The sequence below is a fragment of the Trachemys scripta genome, chromosome 5 (assembly GCF_013100865.1).
Source record: "Trachemys scripta elegans isolate TJP31775 chromosome 5, CAS_Tse_1.0, whole genome shotgun sequence".
Lineage (NCBI taxonomy): Eukaryota > Metazoa > Chordata > Testudines > Emydidae > Trachemys > Trachemys scripta.
Genome location: NC_048302.1, coordinates 50,086,966 through 50,099,478, shown reverse-complemented (window position 1 = coordinate 50,099,478; position 12,513 = coordinate 50,086,966). Strand labels below are relative to the sequence as shown.

General features: G+C 41.6%; 1 protein-coding gene across 1 annotated transcript; it reads right to left on the bottom strand.

The window, feature by feature from the left end:
• Positions 1–1,960: 1,960 nt before the first annotated feature.
• RAB33B (RAB33B, member RAS oncogene family) lies at positions 1,961–12,298 on the bottom strand. The gene is made up of 2 exons (XM_034771711.1): positions 11,794–12,298; positions 1,961–5,408 (listed from the first exon to the last, which is right to left on the bottom strand). Exons 1-2 carry the CDS (start codon positions 12,028–12,030, stop codon positions 4,965–4,967), a joined length of 681 nt encoding a protein of 226 aa, XP_034627602.1. The 5' UTR covers positions 12,031–12,298; the 3' UTR covers positions 1,961–4,964.
• Between the last annotated feature and the right edge of the window lie 215 nt (positions 12,299–12,513).

Genomic DNA, 12,513 nt, shown 5'->3' with positions numbered 1-12,513 from the left:
TCCAGACTCTCCCTGTCTGATGGATCCCAGGCCAGGGCCTTGTTTTAATCATCCCCTGAACAGGGGCAGCCCTCCTAGCAGGGTCTCTAAATTACGTGCCCTGAGCTACTACCTACCAATCTGTTCATTTTGGGCATGACCCCTCTAGTCCACTTAGTTGGGCGGTCAGCTTCCCATAGGGGCTTGAGTAGCACCTTGTCATAGTCCCAAGCGCCTTCAGGTAGGTGGCCACAGGTTGGGGAGGCCGAGTCCCACAATGTCCTTGGGCGTCACCAACTCAGTTAACTCCCAAGGTGGTGGCTCCTATGTCTGCTCCAGCATCTCCCTTGGCTGGGGAGACAATGCTTTTGCCTAGGTCACTGCCTGGGTGGGCATGTTAGTGTGCCTTCCTCACATTTAGCAAGGTAACTAGCTCCCAAACTGAGCCAGGGTCTTTCCTTTTTTCCTCCCTCCAAGCCTGGGATTGGCTGCAGGTATACTGGGATGGGCTAGCTGAGCCCACAGATCCAGCACTGCAAATCTGCGGACCATGTTTGAGGATTGCGGCTCCGATGCAGATACAAAAATTTGTATCCATGCAGCGGGCTATCCCCAGGATAGTTTTTATTACCGATGTGCTGGCTGTTGCTCTGCTTCAATACTTGCCCTACTAAATAGCCCTAGTAGATGGTGTCTACTGTTAAGGAGGCCCTGCTGAACTGCTTCCAGGCATCGTCCTTCTCCCTCATCAAGCCTGTTACCAAGCAGACCGTGAAGTGTAGGTTGCTCAGCAATGGCTAAACAACCTGGCCAGCGTGCTGAGTCTGGGAAGCGAGGAAGAGAGTAGACAGACCGAGAAAGTTGGAGAACCAACACTGTCTTGGCCAAGCCAGTATAAGACGTATGAGTGTGGCATGGTCTAACTGCAGTTTGAGGATAACCTGAGAGAGATGAGAGTCTGATAGAATACACCCTTATATTCACACCCTACACACTAATGTAATAATCTTTGTGTAAAGGATCATCTGAAAACTCATGGGCTGGTCAGTATTGTCCTGATAAAATATGTGTGGCAACACTGTATGGTGAAGTTATTAGTAACATCATACAGGGGAATCTAACACGTGTTCCAAACCCCACAGCCCTGCCCAGGTCGAAGTCCGCAAACAGCTCTGTCCTCAACAAAGGAATGCATGCTTGCCTTAATTTGCATTTAAGCACTAAGCAGTCATCAAGCAGGAAGAGAAAACAAATTAAGTTCAAACGGGGGGAAGATGGGGGGGCTGGGAGAAAAGCAGCGGAGAACATCCTTCCACATCCGCTCCCTGACAGTTTTCAGCTAGCAATGCTTTTCAAAGAGGGACTGCAACTATAAAAAGGAGGGGATAAACACCCCAAGATCTCTCCCCGTCGCCTTCTCTGCATGCTAGATGACAAAGGAATCAGCCTTTGAACTCTGGTGGAGGGGTTTGGCCCAAAGAGTTTGGTCAGTAAACTTGCTAGAAGCATGTGGTAAGAAACTGCTTCCATCTAATATCATTCGTTAAGGCAGAAACTAGAAAGCATTTTATCTTTTTTTCTTGTAACCATTTCTGATTGTTATGCCTCATTACTTGTACTCACTTAAAATCTCTCTTTGTAGTTAATAAACTTGTTTTATGTAATACAACATGTTTAAACTGAAGTGTCTAGGTAACTCCATTTAAGGTAATAAGCGGTATATTATTCATTTAAGGGAATAACAGACTAGGCGGATGAGCTGAGATTAGGGTAAATCCATAGATATCTATTTCATGTAGTGAGAAAGTCACTCTGCAAGGGAGCAGGAAATAGAGGTCCAAGCACTGAAAGTCTCTTTCACCACGTTGCTGTCCAGATCAGTGAAGACTATGGATTCCTTTTTATCAGATTATATTGTAGATACCAACAAATAGCTTCATCATGTCCCCCATATAATAAAAATGAAGACCATGGACATTAGTTATGGCAAAGCCAGTTTATTAGGTTGCTGGGATTGTGCCAGTGTTTTTGTTTGTTTATAAAAAACAGATAAAATAACATTTTATTTTGGTAGGATGAAAATACATATACAAAATATTCAATACCTTTGACATCCTTTCTGTGAGTAGAACATTACTACAGCAAGTCAGGAAGCATACTGGATCCTGAATTCAAGACCACAGTCTCTAGGGCAGGAATATCAAAACATGCTTGGTGCTGAAAAGACTAGATTACATAGCTAAACATTATTTCATGATTCAGGGCCCTTATTTACAAATTGTAAGTAATTTGCTTAAATAAAACTTATGATAGGTTCCCAGCTACTTATTACGGAGAGTTGAACATTTCTATTGTGTCTACTGATTTACTGACTTACTTTCAGTCCTCGGATTTTGGAATATTAAAAAATAAAAAAAATTAAGATTAGAAAGTTTGTTGAAATACTTTAATACTATACAAACACTTCAGATCAGTCCTTTGAAAGACGATTAAAGGACATGAGTGAAAAAAAATAAACCCTCCAGGAGGACTGTAAACCATATTTATTTGTAGTACTACAAATACATTTAAAATCAATCCCTTCTTAAAAGGTCCCTCATGTTAAAAAGCTGATTATTTCTAGAAGAACTATAAAAATCAAATTCTCTTTAAGGTCTGAAACAGATAAAAACAGAGTTCCCTTTTTCAAGTATTGCATAAATAAAATTGTCACCAAATTACAAAAATAGTTAGTTGGTTTCAAAATGAAAACAAATCCTAAAACTCCTTAATCCCAATATGATTAGGCCAAACAGATCTTTTTAAACCTAGAATAAAGCCAGTGGATTTTCTCCTTCACAGATGCAGTGTGTAATAGAATAATTACATCCTTTATTACTTTTCATAGTTTGGTTTATACAATTACCTTGTTTCAGTTATTTAGTTACTATAATATGACCATCAGGATAATAGTAGACAAAGCTCTAAAATGACCTTTGTGTTTAGTTTCCAGTCAGCATCCTACAATACACATATCGTAAGCAGAGTTCCTCATTTTTAAGTTTTTTCTTTGAACATGTAATAATCAAGCACACTATTGTTAGATCACTGCATATGAATGTTATATGCTGAAGTAAGTTCCTTGGCTTACATTCCCTTTTGATATAACCATACAGTTATGTGCAATCCAGAATGCTTTTGAATATGAAACATGACCTTCAAACAAGCATACAAAAAACAACTGAAATGAAATGGTTGCAATACCAAGCAAAAGTGAGAGGAAGCGGAGGATTCTAAAAATCCAACCCAGTTCATCTTACTTCTACAAAAGAACTCTAAGGGGTTACCCAAGCAGGATTTAACCTGAAGATCTATTAGGGAAAATCTGTTTGGAGATGAACAAAATGACATGGTAAGTCTTCTCCATACTTAATTTATATGATTCTGTATTTACACGGTTTAAAGGATTTCCAGTTTCTCTGTTCTTTAAAGAGAATATATCATTCTATTATAATAGTGGGCAAATGGGCATGAATTGAACACTATTTGGAAGTTTGTCACCAAGTTCAATTACAGAACATCTGCCTTCATATTTTTCTGGCAGAGACCAGTTTATTACCATTAAAACATAGTGGCCTTGACATTTTCAAAAGCTAAGGCACAGGTCTGTATGTGGCAACTGGGCATTGGAACTAGCACTTTTTCCAAAATACTTTAGTCCCTAAAATGCATAATAAGTTTCCTCTTCAAAATTACTCTTTCAGATTATTTTAAAAACAAAACGCAAGTCAGCATTTGTTCCTCTCAACCTGGCTCAAATTTTAGACTACAGGAGTACATTTATTTACCTTGGGATACACAATTCAGAGACAGCATATGTTCTTAAATGATCCAAGTGAAGAAATTTGAATTAGGTTGGAAGTTGTCATGAGAGTTATGGCTGTCGATATTAGCTTGCCATCAGACATGTACAATACACCATAAAATTATGGTACTTTGAGGGGGGAACATGCTACAGAGTGATGGTTCTAACTCTACAACTATTCAAGTGTTCCGTGGAGCTGAGCTTTTTCCCTGAAATCAGAGAAGCAACATGAACTCATGTGATGTTACCGCATAACAACATTCTCCAAACCCAATTCACTTTCTATGAGAGCAGTTTGATTTAACTCTCCTCCCTATTCTGCAGCATATGAGTGCAGGAAATCCTGAATCAAGATTAGACATCTGGATCCTCCCTCAAATCCCATCCCTGTGCTCTGACCAAACTATCTTTCATAAGAAGGATGCATGTGGGATAAAAATGTGCAAATTACAAAGAATTTATCATGTTTTAGGCTTTAAATAACTATCTGAGGGCAAGGACAATCTGTAGATTCTCCCCCCTTTGCCGTGTATGAATAGCCAGGATTTGAGGTAGAATGACACACTACTGAGACCAATGGTGTTCCCCCACATTCACATTCTAGGTTGATCTTTATTGACGGCCCTCCTTTCACAGCACACATCTACAGCTATAGCTGCATTGAGATGCAGTGAAAATGGGTACATCTTCTGTGTCATTATCCCAGACACCCACAAAACCAACACTTTGCAACACTCATCCTCTGCGAGCCAACGATGTGAGTTCTTTGGCTACTCCAAAACAATGGTATAATGCAGGAGAATCAATGAAATGCTAACCAAAAACAAACAACAAAAATAAATAAACTGGATTATTAACCATACCAGCAGTGATGGAAATGCTCTCAAGCAGCAAGTAACTTAAGTGAACTTGCTGCATCAAAACTTCATTCGAAAGTCTATTTTTCTGTATATGTACAGTGAAGCTTCAGTAATTGAGCTAGCACAAAGTGCAGAGATACGAGTGTGGCACATCTACACAAGAAAGACACACATTAAAGTGCCAAAGAGATCATACATAATTGATACTAAAAACCTGCCAAGATCATATTTTTAGAGTATTTGCAAACAAGACAAGGTGATAACTGCGTGAACACTGTGATCTAACACCAGCAGGTCATGGCAGGTTTTGGCTCAGGCTTTAAATGTATCTTATCATTATCTGGGGGTTGACTAAGCATTAATGGCTTGTGGCTCTTCAACTTATGAGCCAGTGTCATAAATATGGCTTCCACATGATCATTGTCATTGGGGTTTTTAGCGGAGGTTTCAAACAGTGGCATACTGTGAGTATCAGCAAACTTCTGGGCCAAATCCGTAGGCACCTGAATAGCACTTCTCAGGTCACATTTATTTCCGACAAGAATCCGTGGTATATCACTGGCAAGCAAGTGCTGTTTGCATTCTTCTATCCATGATGGCAGACTATGAAAACTGGCAATGTTGGTCATATCATACACAAACACAACAGCGTGTACATTCCTATAGTAGTGCTGCACCATGCTCTTTCTGAAGCGCTCCTGTCCTGCTGTATCCCACAGCTGGATCTAAAAGGGCAAAAAGGAACAGAGAAAACAAAAGCAGAACTGATTTCAATTCATGCTGGTCAATGATATAAATAATTCTGAACTATGAAAACCACATAGATCATCTCTGTATTAGTCATATTGTGAAGTTTATTTCTTGAAGAAAATTCTATTGCTCTTCACCACAGTTTTTGAAGGTTACAAAATGTTATGTAAATACTGCTTTCAGAGCCACCTGTTCATAATTAAAGATATGAAAAAATTAGTGTTGTGTTTAGCTTGATCACCACTATAGATTTCTGTAAGAGTTTACTGACACTGATATTTTGTAAAATCTTACACCAAAGAATATTGAAATCTGCAGTAATAAAAGCCTTTTTTTGAAGCAGCAACAAATATACATCTCTCAGCACACTCGTTATTTTGCTGAAGAGTTTTTCTTCTGCACCGATAGTGCTGAGCTGGTCAGAGGATGAGCTCTGCATCAGATAGACTTCCACACCTACAATTTTTTCAATAACTGAATACGGTAACATTTTCAAGGTATGGCCTTCAGGAGATTTGGGGGTTTCAGAGTTAGGCATGCATAAAGCAAAGTTATTCACAATGGCAGATAATTGTATAGCTTGACTAGTTAACTATAAATGTGTCATTCCCCTCGCCCTCTTTTTTTTTTTTTAATTAAACATTTGTCAGTAGTGTGCATAAAGAAAAGAAAGTAGAGAAACTGAACTTCGGAACAAGTTCCCACTGTCTATCCACACTTAAAGTGGACTTCCTCTGTGCTCTATAATTTAATTTTGGTCAACATCAGGAGATCAAATTGGACTATTATTTTTTCTTCCTTTAACTTCTCAGAAGTTCCTCTGGAAAAACTACTTCTTCCAGCATAAAAACAGATTTTCTATTTTTAACCTTGTTTGTTTACTTTGTCCACTTGACAACACTTTTTTAAGATGTGTTTCTTGTTTGCAAACGTTTTTCACATCTCAATAAGGGAAAGTAATATTTTCAAAATAAGATGATGTAACCATAAACCATAAAATTTGGCAGGGATTGATTAAGGTGCAGGTGTAGTAGTGGAAACTATTTTTTTTTAATTGACTAGGTTTTATATGTGCATCCCTTTAAGTATCTTTAGTTTACACAGCATTTCTTTATAAAAATGCCCATAAAATGGTTTTTTTTTTTTTTTTACAACTAAGAGTCTGGTTGTGCAGGAACTAGGACTCTTAAGAGGTCAATGGCACTTGACTTTCAGACTCACTACAAAGCTATGAGATGCAGTATATGGAATAATAACTTATGCTGTCGCTAATAAAAAATGTCCAGTTTAAATTTATTGTACAATTTTATTATAAGTAACTTGAATATGGTACCATATGCTTTAGCTATGGGAACATACAGCTTTGGGGCGACTGGACTGAGCATAAATGAGAGATCACTGATATCTCTCACATTTTATGCTGTTACTTCAGTGTTTCTCTTAGCTTCTTTCCTGATATATGCAGAGTATTCTTGAAAAGGAGCCTATTATTGCAATTAACACTGAATTAAATGCAAGAAAGCTATTTTAAAAAATTATTTCACTTTCCTTCTCCCTCCACTTCCCAATTATGATAGTGATTTGCCATTAAAGCTCAGAGAAAGAACATGGGTCCCTGCAGACTCAAGAATCCTCTTCTGAAAGGAACTGGATGAATCACGAGATTAGGCTATCAACTTTACACCTCTAATACACTAGTTTAAATCTAAACCAGGCTAGTGGTGACCAAGAAGTTGTAGTCATCTGAATAGACATCCTACACAAGTTGGCATGTTAAGTCCATTTCCTAAAGAAAAAGTACCAGCATCATTATAGGCAGATGAGGTTGCCCAACACTTTCCATTAGGAGACTCTGTAGCTACTTATAACTTTGCCAAATTTTAGCTAATAGGGCTGAAATTTTCCATGCCAGGTGGCTCAGGCTGAACTTTCAACTAAAACTGTTCAAGCTGTTTCTGAGAAAGAGATTAGTGAAAAATATTTTGTCCATGTTACAAAATAAAAATCTTACAACTGTTCCATTGAGAAGCACTATTACCTCCATGCTTTGTAACAGAAACTTGAAATTTGGAGGAAGAAGGGGGAAGGGCTTCTGTGTGCATTTTGCCATTTCTGGAAATTCACATAAAATTGGCCAAGTTATGAACCTCCAAAAAATTCCGAGCAGCACATGCTCAGTAGAGATTAGTAAGAGCTTTGCTGCTCAATTCTTCCAAGATTCTACCTGCTCTGAGCATGCTCCATCCCCACAGTGCAACAGAGAACATTCCCCTGGGCTACAGGGGTTGAATAGGACTGCCCCTGAAACTACTTCTCCCCACTTCCATTGTAGTAAGCAGGCACCAGGAGCAGCAGACTCCTTGCTGTCAATTCTCCCACGCTGGCACCAAGAAAGTTTGAGAAGGACACCACCTGACTCAAATGCAAAGGGGTAAGGCGGCTGCACTGCTCTTGCCAAAGCTATACCTGTTTTGTGACTAAATACAACTGGATACCTAAATTAGGCACCTAAATATTTTTTTTTCACTGCAATTAAAGGACTTCAGTCTGGCATCCCTCTCTAACACAAAGTTCACTAAATAACAGAACAGGGAGGGGATTCTCAGCTGAAGTCAATGGAGTAATGACAATCCACACCAGCTGAGGACCCACCCTGTTCTCTCTTACCCTTCATTTTTCCCAGAGGCTGGTTCAGAAGAAGCTATTTTTACTGGATATTTCTCATCTTTCCTGGGATCCAATTCTAGAGATTTGGCAAGAAAGCCTGAAAAGCCAAGAGATTTATGGAGGGTTTTAATAATGGCAGGTAAAACAGAGTTCCTATGCAGGGACAGAGTATGGCTGAAGAGTTACAGAACAGCTTTATGATGCGCTATTAGAACACTAGATTTTAAAACTGACTTATTTACTTGGGCACTTGCAGAACTTGGAGAAACTCTCCCCAAAAAAGTGGAGATTACAAAAACTATACTAAGTGATAAGAAAGTGACAGTGAAGATTTGGAGCAAAGAGGAGACCCAGAGCATTATTACTGTTTGCTGATGCATTATAAAAGGGGGGTGGGGGTGGGGAGAGAGAGAACAGTTTTATGAGAAGCTGCAATTTAAGGACAGTTTGTTTACTTGCAACTATTTAGACTGTGGACCCGAAATCTATTAATTTACAATTTTTTTTAATATAATCTTGATATGTTAAATCATGAAGCAGATAAGTGGCTTTCTGCATCTCTCTAGTGCTGCACAAAGTTTTTCACTTTTTATATACGCATTTCTTCTGTTAGCCAGCCAACTCTTACAGACACCCCAGTATTTATATGAGATTCTGCAGACTGTACTCTGAGTGCTTTTTGTACTTTCCCCCTCCCTGGCTCCTCACAAACACAGCACAGATGATAAAACACACTTTGAAAAATGCCTATTGGTGGACTGACATTGAGACTATGATTCCATCATAATTTAAATAAACTGTCCATCAAGGGGTTGCGTTTTTGTTCAAAGTATAATGCAGCCAAGACCTCTTTTGGACATTATATCTGAGGCAAAAAAATCAACATGATAAAACTATTGAAGCTGAGGGATAGGTATTTAAACAATAGGCTGACTTAACACCCTCCCCCCAAAGCTAAACTAAAGAGACTTGGAGTTGAATTCGATGGGATGAGTATTCTTAAAAAAGGCTTCTTCACCATGAACAATTTGTATGCATTATTTACACCAACTAAAAATATATAAATGGCCTTTTGATTAAGACAGTTCATGTATTTCTCTGCACCTCATTTTGCTTTGCAAATCAGTGAAGCGCTCTAAGGCATGGGATATGATTTATGGGATTTCCTCCTTTTTATTTCATTTGTGTCATTATTTACCTCAATTAAATAAAAAGAGTTAAGACAATGGGTTTCGATTGCTCAAATCATATAGACGAGAAGTTAAAATTCAGAAGATCTTCATTTTCTGAGATAGCTTTAGTGCATATATCACATCTAATCACTGCTGCTTCAAAAAGACCTAAAAGTAATCAAGTCATTAGTCTACAATACAAATGTAACATGAACACTGGCTGCCCCTATATTATTTTTTTTTTAATTCCCAGGTAAGAAAATCCTGTAGAAAAGAATTGTGCCTGTGTTACTACCAATGACACAGCATTTCCACAGCTGCAGGGGAAGTGCTCTGTGCATGAGTAGCCTGAAAAAGACCAACGATCCAGCTACCTGGAGGAGAGGAGAACAGCAGCAGAGAGGAACGGGAAACTAATACATAAACCCTTCCAGAGTAACAAGGGAAGAACTCTATTTTTAGCAGCTCATCTAGGGCGCAGCAAGTACAGCAGCCATGCCTACTCTAGGAGAGCTCTGCAAAACACTCCTGCTGTGAACATAGCTTATACCAGTAAAGCTGTGCTTTTACCAGCATAGCCTACTTCCCCCCAAGTGAAACAAGCTATAATGGTAAAAGCACAGTTTTGCTGTTACAACTGTCTCTGCACTAGAGTCTTTTGCCAGCATGGCTACTTTCAGTCAGAGAGACTGACCTGCTGGCATGACTATAAATCTGTAGTGTAGACATGGCCTAATAGATTGATTAGGCTCATCAGTTTCCCTCTCTGCTACTCCAGCACGCATTGCTTGAGAGGTGTTACCACCATATACTAGAAAATAAGTGGGCAGGAGCCAGAAAACAGAGAAACAGGTTGAGGTTAGGTAATAAAAAAAGAGAAAAGAAATATAAGAAGTTGGGTCCTATGGATGTGTACAGTATGATTGCACATGGCACCCTTCCTGCATGTGGCAATCCCTTGCCAGAACACTGGGACTCATCATAGCAAGTGGAAAAGACTTAATTAGAACAGATCATCATATAGCTTCACGGGAATGGGATGAATGGAAGGAGTCTCCTGATTAAGAAGGTGGAGGACTGAAGGAACTGGTGTCCCCTGTAGGTAGCCTCCCTTAAAAAAAAATAAAAAAAAATACTGTAATGCTATGGCCCTATGACCTACTAGAAGCATCTCAGAATTGAAGACCAGGCTGGATCCCCCACATTTCCTCAGCACCTATGAATACGTTATCAACTGTAAACACATCCACCACTTTCATGGTAATGGGCAGGGCGGGGGGCGGGGGGGGAGATGAGGGATGATATCCCTTTAGAAGTGAGAGATGTGATCTAGCTATGCAACCTGCCACATTCCAATGCTCAATTTCCCTCCTTCCTGCCCCTAGCAGTGTGACAATCTGAATGAAGTACATTGAAGTACATCTGTCATTGAAGAACATTACATTCTTTGATTGTTAAAAATTAAACACCTTAAGTTAACATGTAAAATAGCCACAGTATCTCACACCTCTCCACTGTCTTGTTCTTAGCTACATTCCTCATTTTCTGATATATAATATTTGTAGAGTTCTCACTGCTGTTAAATTGTTTGTATCAGAAATGATAAATCTTGAAACTGACACTAGATATAAAGTGTCCCAATAAACAGAATCTTGCCTTCTCCCCCTCCTGAACATCACCTTTGGGATTTATGTCTGCATTACAAAAGAAGCTTAATTTGGGAAACATTTCAGACCACTGCCAGAATAATTTGACAGCCTTAGGCCCAAATGCACATTCCAGAACAGTGGCACATACCCACATGGCATGAATGTTTGCATTGTACAAGGAAGATTGGTGGTGCTACACAGAAATATGGCATCACTGTTAACATGCATCTAAAGCAAAGTCACAGTAAAAACTGACATCTCCCTCAGTAGATGAGTTTGGAAATCAAGACACTTTTTAAAGGGCTAGTTTTGACCAGTCAGAGGCCAAGCTAAGGGGTTGTCAGTTTAGTTACACCAGTGCACGTTTTCTAATACTGACAAGGGATTGTGCACAAACCACAATGATCGGACGTCTATAATATGGTCCCCTGATGCTTTCCTATTGAGATATGACCTGAAGGGACTACAGATCCCAGCATGCAAGAGTCCAGCTTTAACTAAGGGGCTGTCATGCCGCCTACACTGGGCTCCCTAACCTGCTCAGGCAGCCCCTTTGCACCGAGGGACGGCACCTCCTATTTATCCTATTAGACAATCAGCCCGGCGGCACAAGGACCCCAGGGCAGCCGCATTCACCCGCCGGGCGCTGACAGCCCAGAGGGCAGCACGGGGGGTCGGATGTCCCTGAAGCCCCCACGCCAGGAGGGAGACGCTGCCGCGGGGGTGTCAGGGCGGAGGGGGAGCGGGCGGGGCGGGGCCGGGCCGGGCCCATGCTGGGGCAGGACGGGGAGGTCACGGCGGCAGGAGGGCCCGGGTGTTCGTGCAGAGCCGAGCACAGCAGGGCCGCTCCCCCCGCAGGGGCCCGGCGGTACCTTGATGCGCTCCCTGTCGATGGTGACGGCGCGCTCGCGGAAGTCCACGCCGATGGTGGCCTCCGTGCGCTCCGGGAAGCGGCCCGCGCAGAAGCGGTAGGTCAGGCAGGTTTTGCCGACGTTCGAGTCCCCGATCACAATGATCTTGAAGATGCGGGAGCGCGCAGGGGGCAGCCCCCCAGGGCCCGCGCCGGAGTAGCTCAGCTCCAGCGAGGACTCCAGATCGGCTGCCTCCATCCTCCTCCCGGGGGCCCGGATGGAACGGTTCGGGGCCGGAGCCCCCTCCCTCGCGCGCACTGCCGTGCGCGCGCCCACCCGTTAGACTCACGGGCGCGCGCTCATTGCAGCGGCAGCCGCTCAACCGCCCTCACCTCGCTGCCGCGGCAGGCCAAGGATCGGAGTAACAACGCCCGCCCCTGCCACGTACGGTGATTTGCCCTACTCCCTCCTAGGGCAGGTTAAACCTCTGATTGGCGGAGATTAGAAGACTTCCCGCGAGAATCTCCCTCGGTAGCCGCAGCACCGTTGTATTAGAAATATCGCGAGAAGTGGGATTAGGAGCGGGGCGGTGCCGGAGTAACGAGGCAAACAGCTCTCGCTCCCAATTCCCTACTTTGGGTGTACTGAGCATGCCCAGTAACCTTCGCTGTAGCCACTGCCCTCTCTCTGCCCTTACTTCTGCTTATGGTTTGCTGCCTCCTCTTTGGAGGGGTTTAAAAG